We start from the raw sequence: 22871 nt of genomic DNA on the forward strand, positions 1-22871 counted from the left end.
TGACTACAGTGGGGCAAAAAAGTATTTAGTCAGCCACCAATTGTGCAAGTTCTCCCACTTAAAAAGATGAGAGAGGCCTGTAATTTTCATCATAGATACACTTCAACTATCACAGACAAAATGAGATGTTTTATTTTTTTTAAATCACATTGTAGGATTTTTAATAAATTTATTTGCAAATTATGGTGGAAAATAAGTATTTGGTCAATAACAAACGTTTATCTCAATACTTTGTTATATACCCTTTGTTGGCAATGACAGAGGTCAAACGTTTTCTGTAAGTCTTCACAAGGTTTTCACACACTGTTGCTGGTATTTTGGCCCATTCCTCCATGCAGATCTCCTCTAGAGCAGTGATGTTTTGGGGCTGTTGCTGGGCAACACGGACTTTCAACTCCCTCCAAAGATTTTCTATGGGGTTGAGATCTGGAGACTGGCTAGGCCACTCCAGGACCTTGAAATGCTTCTTATGAAGCCACTCCTTCGTTGCCCGGGCGGTGTGTTTGGGATCATTGTCATGCTGAAAGACCCAGCCACGTTTCATCTTCAATGCCCTTGCTGATGGAAGGAGGTTTTCACTCAAAATCCCACGATACATGGCCCCATTCATTCTTTCCTTTACACGGATCAGTCGTCCTGGTCCCTTTGCAGAAAAACAGCCCCAAAGCATGATGTTTCCACCCCCATGCTTCACAGTAGGTATGGTGTTCTTTGGATGCAACTCAGCATTCTTTGTCCTTTTAACACAACAAGTTGAGTTTTTACCAAAAAGTAATATTTTGGTTTCATCTGATCATATTACATTCTCCCAATCTTCTTCTGGATCATCCAAATGCTCTCTAGCAAACTTCAGACGGGCTTGGACATGTACTGGCTTAAGCAGGGGGACACATCTGGCACTGCAGGATTTAATAATAATAATTGCTCCCAGAGTTGATTTCTTCAAACCAAGCTGCTTACCTATTGCAGATTCAGTCTTCCCAGCCTGGTGCAGGTCTACAATTTAATTTCTGGTGTCCTTTGACAGCTCTTTGGTCTTGGCCATAGTGGAGTTTGGAGTGTGACTGTTTGAGGTTGTGGACAGGTGTCTTTTATACTGATAACAAGTTCAAACAGGTGCCATTAATACAGGTAACGAGTGGAGGACAGGGGAGCCTCTTAAAGAAGAAGTTACAGGTCTGTGAGAGACAGAAATCTTGCTTGTTTGTAGGTGACCAAATACTTATTTTCCACCAGAATTTGCAAATAAATTCATTCAAAATCCTTCATTGTGATTTTCTGGATTTTTTTTCTCATTTTGCCTGTCATAGTTGAAGTGTATCTATGATGAAATATACAGGCCTCTCTCATCTTTTTATGTGGGGGAACTTGCACAATTGGTGGCTGACTAAATACTTTTTTTGCCCCACTGTATGTGCCTGTACCTTTCAAATGGTAGAAGTTAATTATCTGGAACCAGATATATTCACTCCACTGAGGCCCAGTGACAAGGACTGCACATATGTAACATTTTTGTTCATATTTTTAAAAATGAAACAAACATAATTAGTGAGAACTTGCTATTTTTACTATCCCACAATGGTAGAATATGCTTTTAGAATAAGCTTTCACAAAATACTGTGTAACAGAAAGAATAAGTCTGGGTAGGGGGATGGAGTGGAGAGGTACTGTAGAAGTCCAGTGAAATATTAGACCAGGGAGACTGCTGCATTACAGTGGGGCTAAACCACTGCAGTGGAAAATCTACATACCTCTACTACACATAGCCACAGGAAGTAGAGGTGCTGAGGGTGCTGCAGCACCCCCTGAATAATAAAAATGTATTAATATACAGTACCAGTCAAAAGTTTGGACACACCTACTCATCCAAGGGTTTTTCTTTATTTGTACCATTTTTTTCTACATTGTAGAATAATAGTGAAGACATCAAAACTATGAAATAACACATTTGGAATCATGTAGTAACCAAAAAGTGTTTATCAAATTAAAATATATTTTATATTTGAGATTCTTCAAAGTAGCCACCCTTTACCTTAATGACAGCTTTGCACACTCTTGGCATTATCTCAACCAGCTTCATGAGGTAATCACCTGGACTGCACTTCAATTAACATGTGTGCTTTGTTAAAAGTTAATTTGTGGAATTTCTTTCCTTCTTAATGCATTTGAGCCAGTTGTGTTGTGACAAGGTAGGGGTGGTATACAGAAGATGATATCAAATAGGGCTAAGTCCATGTTATGGCAAGAACAGCTCAAATAAGCAAAGAGAAACAATATACATGTCATGGGCCTCTTGGCTGCATCTCTGATCAGTCTTCTCCTTGTATGAGCTGAAAGTTTAGAGGGACGGCCAGGTCTTGGTAGATTTGCAGTGGTCTGATACTCCTTCCATTTCAATATTATCGCTTGCACAGTGCTCCTTGGGATGTTTAAAGCTTGGGAAATCTTTTTGTATCCAAATCCGGCTTTAAACTTCTTCACAACAGTATCTCGGACCTGCCTGGTGTGTTCCTTGTTCTTCATGATGCTCTCTGCGCTTTTAACGGACCTCTGAGACTATCACAGTGCAGGTGCATTTATGCGGAGACTTGATTACACACAGGTGGATTGTATTTATCATCATTAGTCATTTAGGTCAACATTGGATCATTCAGAGATCCTCACTGAACTTCTGGAGAGAGTTTGCTGCACTGAAAGTAAAGGGGCTGAATAATTTTGCACGCCCAATTCTTGATTTGTTAAAAAAGTTTGAAATAGCCAATAAATGTCGTTCCACTTCATGATTGTGTCCCACTTGTTGTTGATTCTTCAAACAAATACAGTTTTATATCTTTATGTTTGAAGCCTGAAATGTGGCAAAAGGTCGCAAAGTTCAAGGGGGCCGAATACTTTCGCAAGGCACTGTATATTTGTTTGGACCTTTACTCGCCCTGTATTAGAGTACAGATATAGCTGTCCGTAGTGCTGGCAATATATTATTTTCCTGCTGCTATGCTACCACAGCCTTTGTAGTGGATCCATTGCGCTGAAATGACCCAGCCTTGGCCCATCTACACTTCAAATAGTCTCACAGTCCAAGTCACATTTTTATTTTGTTCACTTGTTAATGTTCAAATGTGTTCTTTTAAATTAAAATCATAGAGGTTTCAGTTTCTCTATATACACTGAGTACAGTGGCTTCGAAAGTATTCACATCTCTTGGCATTTTTCCTATTTTGTTGCCTTACAACCTGGAATTAAAATGGATTTTTGGGGGGTGGGTTTCATTTGATTTACACAACATGCCTACCACTTTGAAGGTGCAAAATTATTTTTATTGTGAAACAAACAAGAAATAAGACAAAGACACTGAAATCTTGAGCGTGCATAACTATTCACTTAAACCACTCAAGTGTTGCTTTAGCAGTATGCTTAGGGTCATTGTCCTGCTGGAAGGTGAAACTCCGTCCCAGTCTCAAATCTCTGGAAGACAAACAGGTTTCCCTCAAGAATTTCCCTGTATTCAGCTCCTTCAATCATTCCTTGAATTCTGACCAGTTTCCCAGTCCCTGTTGAGGAAAAACATCCCCACAGCATGATGCTGCCACCACCATACTTCACTGTGGGGATGTTGTTCTCGGGGTGATGAGAGGTGTTGTGTTTGTGCCAGACATGGAATTATCCTTGATGGCCAAAAAGCTAAATCTTAGTCTCATCTGACCAGAGTACCTTCTTCTATATGTTTGGGGAGTCTCCAACATGCCTTTTGGCGAACACCGAATGTGTTCGCTTATTTTTTCTTTAACAATGGCTTTCTTCTGGCCACTCTTCCGTAAAGCCCATTTCTGTGGAGTTTACAGCTTAAAGTGGTCCTATGGACAGATACTCCAATCTCCGCTGTGGAGCTTTGCAGATCCTTCAGGGTTATCTTTGGTCACTTTGTTGCCTCTCTGATTAATGCCCTCCTTGCCTGGTCCGTGAGTTTTGGTGGGCGGCACTCTCTTGACTGGTTTGTTGTGGTGCCATATTCTTTCAATTTTTTTATAATGGATTTAATGGTACTCTGTGGGGTGTTCAAAGTTTCAGATATTTTTTATAACCCAACTCTGATCTGTTCTTCTCCACAACTTTGTCCCTTACCTGTTTGGAGACCTCCTTGGTCTTCATGGTGCCGCTTGCTTGGTTGTGCCCCTTGCTTAGTGGTGTTGCAGACTCTGGGGCCATTCAGAACAGGTGTATATATACTGAGATCATGTGACAGATCATGTGACACTTAGATTGCACACAGGTGGACTTTATTTAACTAATTATGTGACTTTTGAAGGTAATTGGTTGCACCAGATCTTATTTAGGGGCGTGTAAATAATATGCACACACCACTTTTCCGTTTACTTACTCACTTTTTAAAATTTCACTTCACCGATTTGGACAATTTTGTTTATGGCCATTACATGATATCCAAATAAAAATAAATTTAAATTACAGGTTGTAATGCAACAAATTAGGAAAATATGCCAAGGGGGATGAATACTTTTGCAAGGTATTGTATATCAAACATTAAACCCTTTTGCCCTAAGAACAGCCTCAATTCATCGGGGCATGGACTCTACAAGGTGTCGAAAGTTTTCCACAGGGATGCTGGCCCATGTTGACTCTAATGCTTCCTACAGTTGTGTCAAGTTGGCTGGATGTCCTTTGGGTGGTGGACCATTCTTGATATACACGGGACACCAACAGGCTCCTGAACCGCTTCCATCCCCATGCCATAAGACTGCTAAATAGCGATGAAATAGCTAACAAAATGGCTACATAGACTATCTGAGTTGAACTTTGTATTTTATTCTTATTTTTGCACTTTTGTTACTACGCACACTGATACTCCAACACAAATACAAACACTCACTCCATAATTTGCTCACACACACATAATATGCACAAATTTATACTGACTCTACACACATCCACTCACATAAAATCATCATACACTCTGCTGCTACTCTGTTTATCATATATCCTGATGCCTAGTCACCTTACCCCTTAGTCACCTTACAGTATCTACCTCTATCACTCCAGTATCCATGTACATTGTAAATATGGTATTGGAACTAACCCTGTATATAGTATGCTTACTTACTTTATTAGGTTCTTTCTATTTCTTATTTTGATATTTAGTGTGTTTTAGGTTTTCCTTGTAATTATTCGTATTGCATTGTTATTGATTATGGCATTGTTGGGGTTAGAGCTTGCAAGAAAGGAATTTCACTGTACTTGTGCATGTGACATTAAATCTTTAAAACTGTTGAGTGTTAAAAACCCAGCAGCGTTGCAGTTCTTGACACAAACCAGTGCGCCTGGCACTTAATACCATACCCCGTCCAAAGGTACTTAAATCTTTTGTCCTGACTATTCACACTCTGAATGGCACACATACACAATACATGTCTCCATTGTCTTAAAAATCATTCTAGAACCTGTCTCCTCCCCTCTATCTACACTGATTGAAGTGGATTTAACAAGAGATATCAATAAGGGATCATAGCTTTCACTTGGATTCACCTGGTCATTCTATGTCAAAGAAAGAGAAGGTGTTCTTAATGTATACTCAGTGTATAAGTAATGGCGCTGGAGGAGATGGCTGCCGTTTTATGATCCCCTAACCAATTGTGCTATTGTGTGTTTTTTTGCGTTATTTGTAACTTGTTTTGTACATAATGTTTCTGCCTTCGTATCTTATGACCGAAAATAGGTTCTAGATATCAGCACAGTGATTACTCATTCCGAACAGGAGGAATACATTTTCTTTAACAAGTCCGACGGGAAGGATTTACTTCAGACACCTGACAAGGCCCTCTTCCCCGTCATTCGCAGGAGAAAGAGACGGAGATATTGGGGACGAAGATCTGGGTGCCTTGTAAGGATCTGACGCCGAGCAGGTAATCTCCGTTTACCATCAGTCCTATTAGCCAACGTACAATCAATGGAAAATAAAATAGGCAAACTACGATCACGTATATCCTACCAGTGGGATGTTAAAAACTGTAATATCTTATTTTCACCAAGTCGTGGCTGAACGACATCATGAATAACATTCAGCTGGTGGGTTTTACGCTTTTTCGGCAGGATAGAACAGCGGCCTCTGGTAACAAGGGGTGGTGGTCTATGTATATTTGTAAACAACAGCTGGTGCACGGAATCTAAGGAAGTCTTGAGGTTTTGCCCGCCTGAGGTAGAGTACCTCATGATAATCTGCAGACCACACTATTTACCTATAGAGTTTTCATCTATTTTCTTCGTAGCTTACCACCACAAACCGATGCTGGCACTAAGACCGCTCTCAATGAGCTTTATACGGCCATAAGCAAACAGGAAAACGCTCATCCAGAGGCGTAGCTCCTAGTGGCCAGGGAAGTAAATGCAGGGAAACTTAAATCCGTTTAACCTCATTTCTATCAGCATGTTAAATGTGCAAACAGGGGAAAACTCTAGGACACTTTTACTCCACAAACATAGACGCGTACAAAGCTCTCCATTTGGAGAGTTTTCCCTCCATTTGGCAAATCTGACCATAATTCTATCCTCCTGTTTCCTGCTAACAAGCAAAAACTAAAGCAGGAAGCACACCAGTGACTTGGTCAATAAGAAAGTGGTCAAATGAAGCAAATGCTAAGCTACAGGACTGTTTTTCTAGCACAGACTGGAATATGTTCCGGGATTCCTCCGATAGCTTTGAGGAGTACACCACATCAGTCACTGGCTTCAACAATAAGTGCATTGATGACATCATCCCAACAGTTATCGTATGTACATGCCCCAACCAGAAGCCATGGATTACAGGCAATATCCACACTGAGCTAAAAGGTAGAGCTGCCGCTTTCAAGGAGCGGGACTCTAACCCGGAAGCTTATAAGAAATCCCACTATGCCCTCCGGCGAACCATCAAGCAGGCAAAACGTCAATACAGGACTAAGATTGAATCGTACTATACCGGCTCCGACACTCGTCGGATGTGGCAGGGCTTGCAAACTATTACAGACTACAAAGGTAAGCACAGCTGCGAGCTGCCCGGTGACATGAGCCTACCAGACGAGCTAAATTACTTCTATGCTCGCTTCGAGGCAAGTAACACTAAAACATGCATGAGAGCATCAGCTGTTCCGGACGGCTGTGTGATCACACTCTCCGTAGCCGATGTGAGATCTTTAAAAAGGTCAACATTCACAAGGCTGCATTCTCATCAACGGGGCTGTAGTGGAGCAGGTTGAGAGCTTCAAGTTCCTTAATGTCCACATCACCAACAAACTATCATGGTCCAAACACACTAAGACAGTCATGAAGAGGGCACGACAAAGGCTATTCCCCCTCAGGAGACTTGGCATGGGTCCTCAGATCCTCAAAAGGTTATACAGCTGCACCATCGAGAGCATGGTTTCATCACCGCCTGGTATGGCAACTGCTAGGTCTCTCACCCCAAGGCACTACAGAGGGTAGTGAGTACGGCCCAGTACATCACTGGGGCCAAACTTCCTCCCATCCAGGACCTCTATACCAAGCGGTGTCAGAGGAAGGCCCTAAAAATTAAAAAAAAACTCCAGCCACCATAGTCATAGACTGTTCTCTCTGCTACTGCATGGCAAGCAGTACCGATGTGCCAAGTCTAGGTCCAAAAGGCTCCTTAACAGCTTTTACCCTCAAGCCATAAGACTCGTGAACATCTTATCAAAGGGCTACCCAGACCCCTCTTTTCTGCTGCTGCTACTCTCTGTTTATTATCTATGCATAGTCACTTTAACTCCACCTACATGTACATATTACCTCAACTAACTGGCACATTGACTCTGCACCAGTACCCCCTGTATATAGCCTTGCTATTGTTACTTTTATTTTTTACTTAACACTTATTTTTCTTAAAATTACATTGTTGGTTAAGGGCTTGTCAGTAAGCTTTTCACTGTAAGGTCTACCTACACCTGTTGTACTCAGAGCATGTGACGAATAACATTTGATTTGATATCCACATAGGCCTATACACACTTATCTAAATCCAGAGAACAACAAGAATAGTTCCTGTTTGCTGTGTCCCAACTCCTCTGGAGACTGCGAGGTTGAGCACAGTAGTTGGGCACAAAAGGTCTTGGATGATGGCCAGGCAACCTTAAGAGTAGCATTTCCCCTAATTTTAATGTGTTTACAGTTCAGGTAACACAAGGAGTTACTTAACTCAGGAAAATAGCTCTGCTCTCATGGTCTGGACACAAAAGACAGTTTCAGATAAATATGCTCAGATGAATACCTGTAATGGCAACAGATTTGATGCCTTATCTTGTAGTTCCAGGTGTTTTGTCAACAACCACTCTGACATACTATTTGTGAAGTATGCTTCAAACAATCCATATTATTAAATCTGCTCCTCCGTCTGTAAATCCATTGAGCACAATAGCCTACATGGTTGTACAGCAAATGGGGAGGAATTTGGAGGCTTGCTTACAACAGATGAGACTGCAAACTGACCTTGATGCTCTTCTATTTCAGCACTGGCCATTTCCAACCCAAAAAATACCATGAAATAGTCCAGGATTGTATGCTGCTGGATTGTTGTCTCATTTACAATTGTAAAGTTATTTGTTCAGTAGTGTCTCTTGTTCTAAAAAATAAAATAAATAAATAGAGAACATATTTGAACATCTGTGTAAGCTCATGAGATCAGACTGGCTTGCGAGGCTAGGAGAACATAGGCAATCCATATAATGTAGATACTATAGGCCAGTGGTGGCTGCTGAAGGGAGGAAGGCTCATAATAATGGCGGGAATGGAGTGAATGGAATGGTATCAAACATGTGGTTTTCTTGTGCTTGACATTCCATTCACTCCATTCCAACCATTATACTAAATTCCAGAAATTATTATGAGCTGTCCTCCCCTCAGCAGCCTCCACTGCTATAGGCCTACATGAGGGAACATACACAATGTGCAACCTTCTCTCTATGCATCACTGTTCAACAGGGTTGGCGTCAATTCCAATTCAATTCCAGTCAAAGAAAGCAAACAAAATTCCAATTCGACATTTTCCTCATAGAAAAGCATTGAAGAGGATTTGAATTTCAGTGTACTTCCTGAATTGAAATGGAATTGACCTCAACCCTGCTGTTCACCAAACGAATTGATAAAAAATAACAGTAAATGCCAAACTTTAATTTTGTTGCTTTCGTCATTGACAATAGATCAGCTACTGTGGTATTAGTTCAAAATTCTTCAAGCTCTGTCAAGACATTGGGGATCATAGTCAGACAGCAATTTTCAAGACTTGCCATAGATTTTCAAGCAGTTTTAAGTCAAAACTGTAACTTTGCCACTTTCACTGTGTTCTTGGTAAGCAACTCCAGTGTAGATTTAGCCTTGTAGGTTATTGTCCTGACAAAAGGTGAATTCTTCTCCCAGTCTAGTGTAAAGCAGACTGAAGCAGCTTTTCCTCTAAGATTATGCCTGTGCTTAGCTTCACCCCGTTTCTTTTTATCCTGAAAAACTCCCCACTATTTGCCAATGCAAGCATAATCACACCATGATGCAAACCACCACCATGCTTGAAAATAAAGAGGCAGTTACTCATAAGGCTTTGCATTTATGCCAAACGTGTATTACTTTAGTGCCTTGTTGCATTTAAGATGGATGTTTTGTATATTTCTTTCCCCATTATCATTTAGGTCATCATTGTGGAGTTACTAGAATGTAGTTGATCCATCCTCAGTTTTCTCCCATCACAGCGAATGTACTGTAGCTGTTTTAAAATCACCAGTGGATTCATGTAAGATAATTTAATGTTAATTTCTCTGCCATAAGCCACCTCCAAAGTCGTTTCAGAGAATTTGGCAGTACGTCCAACTGGCTCACAACCGCAAACACACGTATGAAGTCATGTGGGCAAGTGATTTGTAGATGTCAATGTTTGGAAAACAGAGTACCCCATGGTGGCGGTGGGGTTATTATACGGACAATGAACACAATTGCTTTTTATTGATGCAATTTGAATGCACAGAAATACCATGATGAGATCCTGAGGCCCATTGTGAGACACATCAATATTCCCAGTCATGTGAAATCCATAGATTAGGGCCTAATGAATTTATTTCAATTGACTGATTTCCTCATATGAACTGTAACTCAGTAAAATCTTTGATTGCATTTATATTTTAGTTCAGTATACAGTACATGTAGGCATAACAACATGACAGAATTTTCTGTTTTTATTATTTTATTTAATGTATATGAACTTTGACACAACTTTGATGTGTATATGGTCCCGTGTGACTCAGTTGGTAGAGCACGGCACTTGCAACAGCAGGGCTGTGGGTTTGATTTTCGCAGGGCTCCAGTTGGAAAGTTGCTCAGAGTGTCTCCTTAAATGTATGTGACAAGTATATTGTCACCAATATACATTTATATTCCTTATTATTGAAAAACTGAGTTAAACAAACTACAGATGTGACCACTGAGTGTAAAATATGGGAAAGGTTTTACAATAGTAATATAATTCCAGAAATATGGAACATTTATGAGGAATCTATAAAACAGACCAGAAATAATATAAAAAGTCTCCCAATTATCCCATTGTTTTTAAAAAATCTTTATCTACAAACAAAACAAATGTATAGATGATTTAAGTGCAAGGCAGCATTCTATTCTTCACAGTGCTAGAAAAAATGGTGCCGGGGAAATATCCCAAAATGCCAAGCAGCATATTGACATTAACATAAAATATATTTTCACAAACTTTGCCAGACAGATTCTAATTAGATAATCTATCTCCACTGAACAAAAATATAAATGCAACATGTAACAATTTCAAAGATTTTACTGAGTTACAGTTCATAGAAATCAGTCAATTGAAATAAATGAGGCCCTAATTTATGAGCTTCACATGACTGGGACTACAGAAACTAACTAAACTAAACTAAGGTTGGTCACAGATACCTTTAAAAAAAAAAGGTAGGGGCGTGGATCAGAAAACCAGTCCGTATCTCGTGTGACCAGTTGATAAAGCTGTTGATTGTGGCCTGTGTAATGTTGTCCCACTCCCCTTCAATGGCTGTGTGAAGTTGTTGGATATTGGTGGGAACTGGGAATTGCAGTAGTACACGTCGATCCAGAGCATCTCAAATATGCTCAATGGGGGACATGTCTGATGAGTATGCAGGCCATGGAAGAACTGGAAAATTTTCAGCTTCCAGGAATTGTGTACAGATCCTTGCCACATGGGGCCGTGCATTATCGTGCTGAAACATGAGGTGATGGTGGCGGATGAATGGCACGACAATGGGCCTCAAGATCTCGTCACAGTATTTCTGTGCATTCAAATTGTCATCGATAAAATGCAATTGTGTTTGTTGTCCGTAGCTTATGCCTGCCCATACCATAACCCCACATCCACCATGGGGTACTCCTTTCACAACGCTGACATCAGCAAACTGCTCGCCCACACAACGTCATACACACGGTCTGTCATCTACCCGGTAGTGTTGAAACCGGATTCAACCGTGAAGAGCACACTCCTCCAGCGTGCCAGTGACCATTGAAGGTGAGCATTTAGCCACTGAAGTCGTTTACGACGTCAAACTTCAGTCAGGTCAAGACCCTGGTGAGGACGACGAGAACGCAGATGAGCTTCCCTGAGGCGGTTTCTGACAGTTTGTGCAGAAATTCTTCAGTTGTGCAAACCCAGTTTCATCAGCTGTCCGGGTGGCTGGTCTCAGATGATGTGGAGGTCCTAGGCTGCAGTGGTTACACATGGTCTGCGATTGTGAGGCCGGTTGGACGTACTGCAAAATTCTCTAAAATGACGTTGGTGGCGGCTTGATTTAGAGAAAAGAACACTAAATTCTCTGGAAAAAGCTCTGGTGGACATTCCTACAGTCAGCATGCTAATTGAACACTCCCTCAAAACGGCAGGCATTTGTGGCATTGAGAAGGTGTGACAAAACTGCACATTTTATTGTCCCCAGCACAAGATGCATCTGTGTAATGATCATACTGTTTAATCAGCTTCTTGATATGCCACACTTGTCAGGTGGATGGATTATCTTGGCAAAGGAGAACTGATCACTAACAGGGACGTAAACAAATTAGTGCTCAAAATTGGAGAGAAATAAGCTTTTCGTGTGTTTGGAAAATTTCTGGGATCTTTTATTTCACCTCATGAAACATGGGATCAACCCTTTACATGTTGCATTTATATTTTTCAGTATCCAGTACCAATCAAAACTTTGGACACACCTACTCATTCAAGAGTTTTTTCTTTATTTGGACTATTTTCTACATTGTATAATAATAGTGAAGACATCAAAACTATGAAATAACACATTTGGAATCATGTAGTAACCAAAAAAAGTTCAACAAATCAAAAATGTATTTATATTTGAGATTCTTCCAAGTAGCTACCCTTTGCCTTGATGACAGCTTTACACACTCTTGGCATTCTCTCAACCATCTTCATGAGGTAGTCACCTGGAATGCATTTCAATTAACAGCTGCGCCTTGTTAAAAGTTGATTTGTGGAATTTCCTTCCTTCTTAATGCATTTGAGCCAATCAAGATAGCCCTATTTGGTAAAAGACCAAGTCCATATTATGGCAAGTACAGCTCAAATAAGCAAGAGAAATTACAATCCATCATTACTTTAAGAGATGAAGGTCAGTCAATCCAGAACATTTCAAGAACTTTCAAAGTTTCTTCAAGTGCAGTCGCAAAATCCATCAGGCGCTATGATGAAACTGGCTCTCATGAGGACCGCCACAGGAAAGGAAGACCCAGAGTTACCTCTGCTGCAGAAGATCATTTCATTAGTTAACAGCCTCAGAAATTGCAGCCAAAATAAATGCTTCACAGAGTTCAAGTAACAGACAAATCTCAACATCCACTGTTCAGGGAAGATCGCATGAATCAGGCCTGCATGGTCGAAATTGCTGCAAAGAAACCATTACTAAAGGACACCAATAAGAGGAAACACACGCAATGGACATTAGACCGGTGGAAATCTGTCCTTTGGTCTGATGAGTCCAAATGTGCAATTTTTGGTTCCAACCTCCGTGTCTGTGAGACGCAGTGTAGGTGAACAGATGATCTCCGCATGTGTAGTTCCCACTGTGAAGCATGGAGGTGGTGTGATGGTGCTTTGCTGGTGACACTGTGATTTATTTAGAATTCAAGGCCCACTTGACCAGCATGGCTACTACAGCATTCTGCAGCGATACGCCATCCCATCTGGTTTGCGCTTAGTGGGACTATCATTTGTTTTTCAACAGGACAATGACCTAACACACCTCTAGGTTGTGTAAGGGCTATTTGACCAAGATGGAGAGTGATGGAGTGCTGCATCAGATGACCTGGCCTCCACAATCAACGGACCTCAACCCAATTGAAACAGTTTGGGATGAGTTGGACAGCAGAGGGAAGGAAAAGTAGCCAACAAGTGCTCAGCATATGTGGGAATTTCTTTAAGACCGTCGGAAAAGCATTCCAGGTGAAGCTGGTTGAGAGAATGCCAAGAGTGTGCAAAGCTGTCATCAAGGCAAAGGGTGGCTACTTTGAAGAATGTAAAATATATTTTGATTTGATTAACACTTTTTTTGGTTACACATGATTCCATTTGTGTTATTTCATAGTTGATGTCTTCACTATCATTCTACAATGTAAAAAAATAGTAAAAATAAAGAAAAACCATTGAATAAGTAGGTGTCCAAACTTTTGACTGTTGCTGTATATCTGTTCTCAGCAGATGGATTGGTTGTGAATACAAATTCAACCTCACTTTTTTGAATACTTGCAGAGGTACTACAGAATACAAATCTATTGAACAAATAATTACTTTCACATCAAATTCAACCCCCCCAAAAAGAAAGACAGCTAACAAAAAATACAATGGTTAACTGATGCATGATGAAATACATTCTAAAATGTAGCCTAAAACACATACAGTATATTGTAATAGTTAATAGATTACCATTTGTCTTTACAAAAATGTAAGACATTATCAATGCTGTTCTCTATACATTTTGTATCTCAAAAGGTTAATTGACCTGCGATCCAAATCTGCATGTCGAGGCGGCATCTTATAATTACATCGTAATTACAATATAATACCATCCTAAGAGTTTACAAGCACCGTCCTAGACTGTAGTCAACAACTTTCTGTAAAGAAAGTCATAAAAAAGACTTTAAAGGCTAGATACAACTTTAGTCAGTGACATTTTATTTTTAAACTCTGCATCGTTGGGAAGGGCCCTTAAGGAAGCCTTTCACAGTAAAGTCTACACAAGAGGTATTCTGTGCATGTGACAAATTTAATTTGATTTTAAATGGACCACGTAGTTTACAGTAATTACCAATTCACAGTACCTACCAATATGTGTAATACGTGTTGCGTGTGGCCTAACTCTGGGCTGTACAAATGCAATGCAACCCGGAAGCCAGCCGCACCAATGTGTCGGAGGCTACACCGTGCACCTGGCAACCTTGGTTAGCGCGCACTGCGCCCGGCCCGCCACAGGAGTCGCTGGTGCGCGATGAGACAAGGACATCCCTACCGACCAAGCCCTCCCTAACCCGGACGACGCTAGGCCAATTGTGCGTCGCCCCACGGACCTCCTGGTCGCGGCCGGTTACGACAGAGCCTGGGCACGAACCCAGGGACTCTGATGGCACAGCTGGCGCTGCAGTACAGCGCCCTTAACCACTGCGCCACCCGGGAGGCCCTCTGAACATTTTAATGAAAGACTGCATGGGAGAGCCTCTATTATGACTGTTCACAAGACAACACAGTATGATAGAACAGCAACACAAATAAGGATTATACAACAGAGTGAAATACTTGCAGTAACAGACAATCATTCTATTTTCAGTTATGCAAACATACTAGATGGTGTCTTTGGTGGTACATAACATGTATACCACATACCAATACTAAGCGTAGAAGAGGTTTCAGACCCCTTGACTTTTTCCACATGTTGTTCTGTTACAGCCTTATTCTACAATTTATTAAATTAAATGTTTTACTCAATCTACAAACAATACCCTATAATGACAAAACGAAAACAGTTTATTTTATTTTAAATACATTATTTACATAAGTAATCAGGCCTTCTGCTATGAGACTAAATAAAGCTCAGGTGCATCCTGTTCCATTGATCATCCTTGAGATGTTTCTACAACTTGATTGTAGTCCACCTTTGCTAAATTCAATTGATTGTACCTGATTTTGAAATTCACACCCGTCTATATTAAAAGGTCCCAGTTGACAGTGCGTGTCAGAGCAAAACCAGGTCGAATGAATTGTCTGTAGAGCTCCAAGACAGAATTGTGTTGGGGCACAGATCTGGGGAAAGGTACCAAAAAAATGTCTGTAGTATTGAAGGTCCCCAAGAACACAGTGGCCTTCATTATTCTTAAATGGAAGATGTTTGGAACCACCAAAACTCTTCCTAGAACTGGCCTCCCGGCAAAACTGAGCAATAGGGGGAGAAGGGCCTTGATCATGGAGGTGACCGAGAATCCGATGGTCACTCTGACAGAGCTCCTCTTTGGAGATGGGAAAACCTTCCAGAAGGACAACCATCTCTGCAGCACTCCATCAATCAGGCCTTTATGGTAGAGTGGCCAGACAGAAACCACTCCTCAGTAAAAGGCACATGACAGCCCGCTTGGAGTTTGCCAAAAAGCACCTAAAGACTCTCAGACCATGAGAAACAAGATTCTCTGGTCTGATGAAACTAAGATGGAACTCTTTGGCGTGAATGCCAAGTGTCACGTCTGGAGGAAACCGGACACCATCCCAACGGTGAAGCATGGTGGTGGCAGCATCATGCTGTGGGGATTTCTTCAGGAACAGGGACTGGGAGACTAGTCAGGATCGAGGAAAAGATGAACGGAGCAAAGTACAGAGATTCTTTAAGAAAACCTGATCCAGAATTCTCAGGACCTCAGGCTGGGGCGAACATACACCTTCCAACAGGACAATGACTAAGCACACAGCCAAAACACCACAGGAGTGGCTTTGGGACAAGTCTGAATGTCCTTGAGTGGACCAGCCAAAGCCTGGACTTGAACCCGATCAAACATCCCTGAAGACACATGAAAAGAGCTGTGCATTGACGCTCCCCATCCAACCTGACAAAGCTTGAGAGCATCTGCAGAGCAGAATGGGAGAAACTCCCCAAATACAGGTGTGCCAAGCTTGTAGCGTCATACCCAAGACTAGAGGCTATAATCGCTGCCAAAGGTGCTTCAACGAAGTACTGAGTAAAGGGTCTGAATACTTTTATAACTATGATATTTCTGTTTATTTTCATAAATTTGCAAAAATGTGTAAAAAAAAAAAGTTTTTTCTTTGTCATTATGGGGTATTGTGTGTAGATTGATAAAGGGAAAAAAACGATTCAATCAATTTTAGAATAAGGCTGTAACGTATTAAAATGTAGAAAAAGTCAAGGGGTCTGAATACTTTCCGAAGGCACCGTGTGTTTGTTACATTCAACAGGGTGTACCATATCCAGTTTTTCTTCCTTTAATGGTGAAGTCTGCCTGCTGCTCATAGTCCACTGGCCTTACAGGCAGGGCTTTAAAGTGCACATTTGCGACTAAATATTTAGCTGTGCGACCTCAACCTGGAGTTTTACACCAGTGCAACAAAATAAATAACTTCATTTTATTTGTATAATTTTTGTTATAAGGCTTCTCGTTTCCCCGAGTCCAGATTCGTTAGCGTCATGCTTGCACCATGAATACAGCAAAAACTGCTTGATTCTAGCCCAAACAGTTCAAAAGAGCTAACCCATATTATCAGTGCAACCTTTGTTGTTGTTTTTTGTCACAGGTTGGGAGGCCGCATTTTACATTCATAAACCATGTTGCGGGACGTTCTAAAACTACTTGCGGACTGCATTTGTTTTACACCTTGTTCAGTCATGTTTGATACCTCATTAGCTAGCTAACAACCTGAAAACAGTATATCCAAACATTTGGGGGCACAGAAAGGAAAAGGGATAGCTTCTTCAGGAGATCCATGATCATAACAATGAACAAATGATGTCTTGCATGTCATCACAAACTTGATGCTCTTAAAGAGACGGTGTACAACATTAAATGTTAGTGAATTTACATTATGTAGAGACCTAAAATACCATAAATGACTTAATTTTAATGAGGTATTTATGTCAACATTTTTGCTTTTAATAATAAAAAAAAGTGTTTACAGGGTTTCATATTCGTTTCTAGGGCACAACGTGTGCTTTAGAAGTAGCTAGGCTATACTGTATCTTAACCAATTTTAAAAATCACATTTCTGGTGTTCCTACATTTTTAAAGTTAGTTTAGAGCCCTGCTTACAGTTTAGAGCCCTGCTTACAGAACTGCCAGACTCACAACCAAGGTTGAGGCATGTTATTATGTTGATTTTAAGGATGAGAGCTAACGGTCGATGTGTAAAAAAGCGCCTCACCACCACCATCTGATGCCTTAACTGATCTCCCATAGGGGGCATGGGGCCGACAGGATTCTGATTGCAAAGGAAGATGAGATGGCCTATGTAACGGTCCTGTAATCTGAGAGACATAATTACAGGATACTCTGTCAGTCATTTTGCTAGCTGAGATCTGTTGAGATTTACAGTTTGGGACTCGACTGACAGGCTGACTGAATGATACCATTCGTCTGTTTTGAGTTTGATAGAGACTGTACGTCTGCTCTGTTCTTTTCCCATCTGCTTGTGGGTGCGTTACAGTCCCCTCAGTCTCTGGCTGCCATGACGGAAACATGATCTGTCTATTATCCCGGTTTTCTGAAGTGGAAATGTATCCATTATTTTTGCGGTGAAGCGAGGACACTCTCTTCGAGTCCCTTTCAGTTCTAGGGCAAGACGCTAGTGCTGCCCCACTCCCTAAATACATGTCAGTCATCTCTAACTCCAAGCTCTCCGTGTCCAGGGATCTACTCCTCCTATTTAAGGCCAAAGGACTCAGCAGAGGAGCCAGTGGACTCGACCGATTGACTTGTGTAAGGCTAAGGTGACGTGGCAGGCTGGCAATTCCCCAAGTATTATTGAGACTCTGTTCAAGGAGGTCAAACATACGTAAGTCACATTCAGCAAACGCATCCTTTTGCAGGTAGCTTTCTTCAAACACTTCATAAGGCGACGTGATGTATTCCTCCTCCATTACCATATCCATCTGCTGGTCACATTCCCCCTCGTTATCCATGTCCACGACATCAAATGTGACAATGGCTGGGAGGGCTTGCATGTTTTGGGCAAAGTTTGACTCAGAGCCTCCCATGCTTTCAGTTGAATTACTATAAACATGTGATTGTTTTGTGAAGTCCACTAGAGCTTGGGAGAAGCAAACTGTCTGGTCATCCTCCAAGTCATTCTTTGTTTTAGATAGATCATGATTTCCTCTTAACCGTGGGGACTGTGGCTTGTTTTGCTCATAGTCAATTTCTTGTGATTGACATGTTGAGGTAAAGGTGCCAAAAACGGCATCTGACAATTTAGGGTTGCCAAGCATTTTCTCCCTATTCCCAGTTAGCCTGTCCTCTTCAATTAGACCCGTTTCAGGAGCGAACACAGCATTTACATCTTCACCACCACACTGAGCTGACATGTCTAAAAACTCAAGTGGATCAGAGACGGGCAGCTTAGCTTTTTCAAAAGGTGGACTGATAAGACTGTCATCAGGCTCAAAAAGCTCATACAGTGCATCGCCACTATAACTGTCCCTTGGTAGTCTATCGGTCCTGATCCTGTCAACTTTGTCACGTCCGTCTTCATCTTGTCCTGGGGTGGTAGAGTCATAGTAACCCTCATCGCTGTTAGGAACTGACACTTGATTTTCACTCTGTGGGGTCATCACATCCGAAGATGTAAGGGTGGTCTCTGTAACTCCAAGAGCACCATTGCTGTTGATGCTGATGTCCATGGTATAGGAGCTAGATGGCTCTTCAGGTGTCATCCTAGGACTTTCACTGTGCTCTAGAAAGTCTTCTTCGTGGCTGTGGGTATAGCAAGCGTCCTCTGCAACCTCATTTTCCCAGAGGTTGTGGAGATAATCCCCGTCCACCTTAACAGGGGTGGCCATTTCTTCTCCTCCACCCTGGTACGTAACATAACAGGAACTCCGTTTGCCTGCATTTCGACTCCTTTCCGCTGAGACTGAGCCCTGAGAATCTGCAATACTGTCGTCGTCTTGATCAGCTATTATGTCACCACAGCCAGTGAGCGAGTCAAAACTCTTTAGAGAGGCCACATCACCAAACATCAAGCTCATCTGAGATGAGCCAGTAGGCAGCTGGACGTTCACAATAGACTCTATGTTAGTCTTCGGGAAAGAATCTGGTTCTGTGTTTATATGGAGTGTCTCTACCATATCCTCACCTTTCTTCAGTTCCCCTATCAGAGAATCCAGACTCCCTTGTTTCACCAGGTCTTTCTCAGACACTATGACATCAACATTAATACATTCAGGAGCAATTGTCAAACAATCGTCAACGTTTGCCAAAACAGGCACATTGGATTCAGACAAACTGCCCAGGCACTCCATGTCATTTTGGTCAATGATAGTCTGGGCAATAGGCACCTCTTTGTTGCAGACATGAGAATTCTCAACCATTTCATTTTTTTCAAAATCACAATTTCTATTCTTTCTACAACGCCTGATGCTGTTAAAAAGTTCTCGCAAACCCTTTTTCTGCCGGGGAAGAGAGAATGACTTCTGATCACCAGTAGGGTGACCAAATTCCCTACAAGCCTTTCCAGTAGTATCTTTCTGGTTGTGGTACTCAAAATATCCTGCTGGGACATATCCAATTCCCAGACTGTCCTCCCAGTCTGCTTTGCTAAGTCCATCATGAGTTTTACTCTTGCTGACTCCCTTCTTAGAGGACCACTTGTTTAGATTTTTGTTCCTTCCCCCAAAGAAGTTTGGTAAAACACAGATGCTTTTGCGTCCTCCAAAGAATCTTAAGGCAGTCCTCCTCAGTTTCCCTGATGGCTGATGCTCAAGGGGTACAGCGTCAGAAATGTCAGATGGAGGCTTCACCTCAGTCTGTGAATCCTGGTCACCCATGGCCGTCTGCTCACAGCCAGCAGACAAATGCTTTGTATCACTTGCTGGCTCATTTCCGTCACAGTGCTCCATGGCAACAATCTACAGGAAGGTGAAGTGAACAGATATGAGCATGATGGTATCACCATCAGGTGCAAAGACTGCTGGCAATCAATCTTCCAAAACCATTTGCTTCCATTTTTCTGAAATGTAGGACAAAGGATTAGGCATAGAAGGATTAGATTCTGTGCTATACAGTGATGGGCCTACATTATTCACTTTGGGCTTATTTATGGTGGTTTTCTTTACATCAGATGAAATAACACACGTATAGGTAATTATCTATCTACCTGGCAAAGCGTTCAGAACAAGTGTTATGCTATCGGCATAGAAAGTGTAAAGCTGACCATTGATATACGTGCAACAGGAACAGCGAAATAAACAGACAGCAGGACATATCCTAAATTGTTTTCGCTTAAGATAGCGTTCAATGAATCTTCTGTTTTTGAAGCAACATCATTATGTAGACTAATTTGTTTTATTTAATACACTACACGAGAAAACAGAGATGCGTGACGTTTACCAAGAAGTCGTCAGGTTGGGACCACAAAGCAATGTGTCACTAGCAGTGGCAGCTAACTAACGTTACCTTGTGCCTGGCCCGCAAATCTAAAAGGATGTACCACTATCGGCTGCCTAGGCTAGCTACCAGCAAGTTATCGACCTAGCTAGCATTATTTAGAAAACGGAGTTGGTTGTGTTAACCTAGTTTGCTTGCTAGCTAGCTTCTTCAATTAAATAACATTTTACACCCTTAGCTCGCTAGCAACAATGGCAATGCATGGCTGGAAAATACACGTTGACTAGCCTAGGAGACAAGCATTGTCTACAAGCATTAAATTGAAGGGGAAAATAGCTATATTTCCAATAAGGGTTTATGGGGTGGGGGATATATAAATGAACCGACCTTGTTGGGCTTCTACACGCCAGAATTACAAAGAATAAATCCGAATCACTTTATTCTGTCGTGCAACACAAACAGTCTTGAGCCTCTTGTTAATGTACGCATTGAATTCTGGTAGTTGTAGTGAGAGCGGGGTGTGTCCTGGGGTCCAAAGAGGATCTAGAGTATATATTGAGCGGCTTTGCCTCTTCCTCTCTGATTGATCTTTTACCGGTAGTTCTAGATTGCCAAAGACCATTTATACCCCCCAAATGCATTCATAGAGGATGCTCAATCTATAATCATTTTGCCAACAAAACATTTAGTAAATAGTTTCCTGACTGACAATGTCTTTCCTTTGACATTGTCAGACTACATGGCTAATATAGCTCAATTGAATTGTTAGTACTGGAATTTGTCATGCTCTATATAGCTTCAGTTACACCCTCAGTCAATAATATATGTATACATACATACATACATACATACACAGAGTGCACAAAACATTAGGAACACCTGCTTTTTCCATTACAGACTGACCAGGTGAACACTATGATCCCTTCTTCTTCTGTGGGTTTTATGGCAGACTACAAACCAAAAACATGTATTGCTGCCACCAACTGGACGGGTTGAAATCAAAACAAGGTAAAAAAAAGAAAACCGATACGTGATATTGAAATTTACTTAATCCAACCAAATAAAATGTACATTGACAAAACAAAACTCCCATTTCATCCATATTTCAATTCCCCATATCTCCCTTCTCGGGTTCTAGAGTACGGCTTGTGACAATATTCCATGTAACTCCTTTGCCGAGAAATCTTTCAGACCCAGGAACCGCTCCAGCTCTTCCACAATGATTTCTATCTTCCTGGACCTTCTCTCCACCTTGGCAGGGCCATTTATCACCATAGCCATAAAGACCACAAAGTTCACCTTCTTAACCTTTAAAAAGTCAGGATCCTTCTGGTGAAAGTCAACCCCTGCAGCCAGCAGTGAAGGCTTACACACCACCATGGACTCTTCAAGTGCACCATTCACACCCTCAAAACCTTTTAACAGCAGCTGCATATGATATGCTCTGGACAGCCCTGACTTTGGCCACTTCATTCTCTTTCACCCTTGTGGGGCACTTGAAAGATGTGGCTTCATGGTTCCCACAATTGCAAAGTCACATTTTCATCACTTTTATAACACATATGATCTTTTCCACAACTTGGACATCTCGGCTTCTCCCTTCTGCAAACACTTGACACATGACCAAAAGCTTTAAAATGATCACACTGCATTGGTCTTGGGATAAATGCTTGAACTCTGTAGTTAATATACCCTAACTGCACTTGAGTAGGGAGAGACTCCATATCAAAAAACAAAAGAACAGATAGGTTTAACTTTTTCTTTATTCACCACACAGTTCATCCGACGTACATCAATCACACCAGGAATATTTCTGTTCAAAATATACTTCCCACAAAACACCGGACATAATCCCCTTGAGGGGTGCCCTGTTCCTAAGAGACACACACAACACTTCAAACTTAGCAAATTGGGTGAGACGCAACACACGTTTCTTCTGATCCTCAAAAACCAGCCCGCGTCTCTTGATCCTCACAGCCTTAACTCTACCCACTCTCTCCACCAGTTTGGATATCTCAAATGGATTCAAGCTTGGTAATTCGATCAGCTGCTCCTCATTTACAAACAGTACTACTACAATAAATGAAGTGACATTCTCACTATACTCTACTTTGCTCCGTTTTCCTTTCTTTTGGACAATATTCCAATTCTCCTTGATTCTAGGCCATTAGATTCAGAATCCACTTCATCATCCGCTTCCACCATCTTTACAGCTATGATCCCTTATCGAT

The 22871-nt window shown here is 41.4% G+C and overlaps 1 protein-coding gene across 2 annotated transcripts; it reads right to left on the reverse strand.

Annotated features, from left to right (window-relative positions):
* Positions 1 to 12120: 12120 nt before the first annotated feature.
* Positions 12121 to 21167, reverse strand: LOC110533827 (APC membrane recruitment protein 1). 2 transcript variants are annotated; one of them, XM_021618364.3, is made up of 2 exons: positions 21028 to 21167; positions 12121 to 20263 (listed from the first exon to the last, which is right to left on the reverse strand). In XM_021618364.3, the coding sequence occupies exon 2, from the start codon at positions 20151 to 20153 to the stop codon at positions 17418 to 17420; it is 2736 nt and encodes a 911-aa protein (XP_021474039.2). In that variant the 5' UTR covers positions 20154 to 20263; positions 21028 to 21167; the 3' UTR covers positions 12121 to 17417. The 2 variants fall into 2 exon arrangements, with proteins under 2 accessions (XP_021474039.2, XP_021474040.2); XM_021618365.3 differs by having other exon boundaries at positions 14198 to 20162; positions 21028 to 21144.
* Positions 21168 to 22871: the final 1704 nt, after the last annotated feature.

The sequence above is a fragment of the Oncorhynchus mykiss genome, chromosome 10 (genome assembly GCF_057628025.1).
Source record: "Oncorhynchus mykiss isolate SJ-2025 chromosome 10, ASM5762802v1, whole genome shotgun sequence".
Lineage (NCBI taxonomy): Eukaryota > Metazoa > Chordata > Actinopteri > Salmoniformes > Salmonidae > Oncorhynchus > Oncorhynchus mykiss.

Coding starts and splice junctions, on each gene's coding strand:
- LOC110533827 (XM_021618364.3), bottom strand. CDS start 20,153: ATGGAGCACTGTGACGGAAATGAGCCAGCAAGTGATACAAAGCATTTG.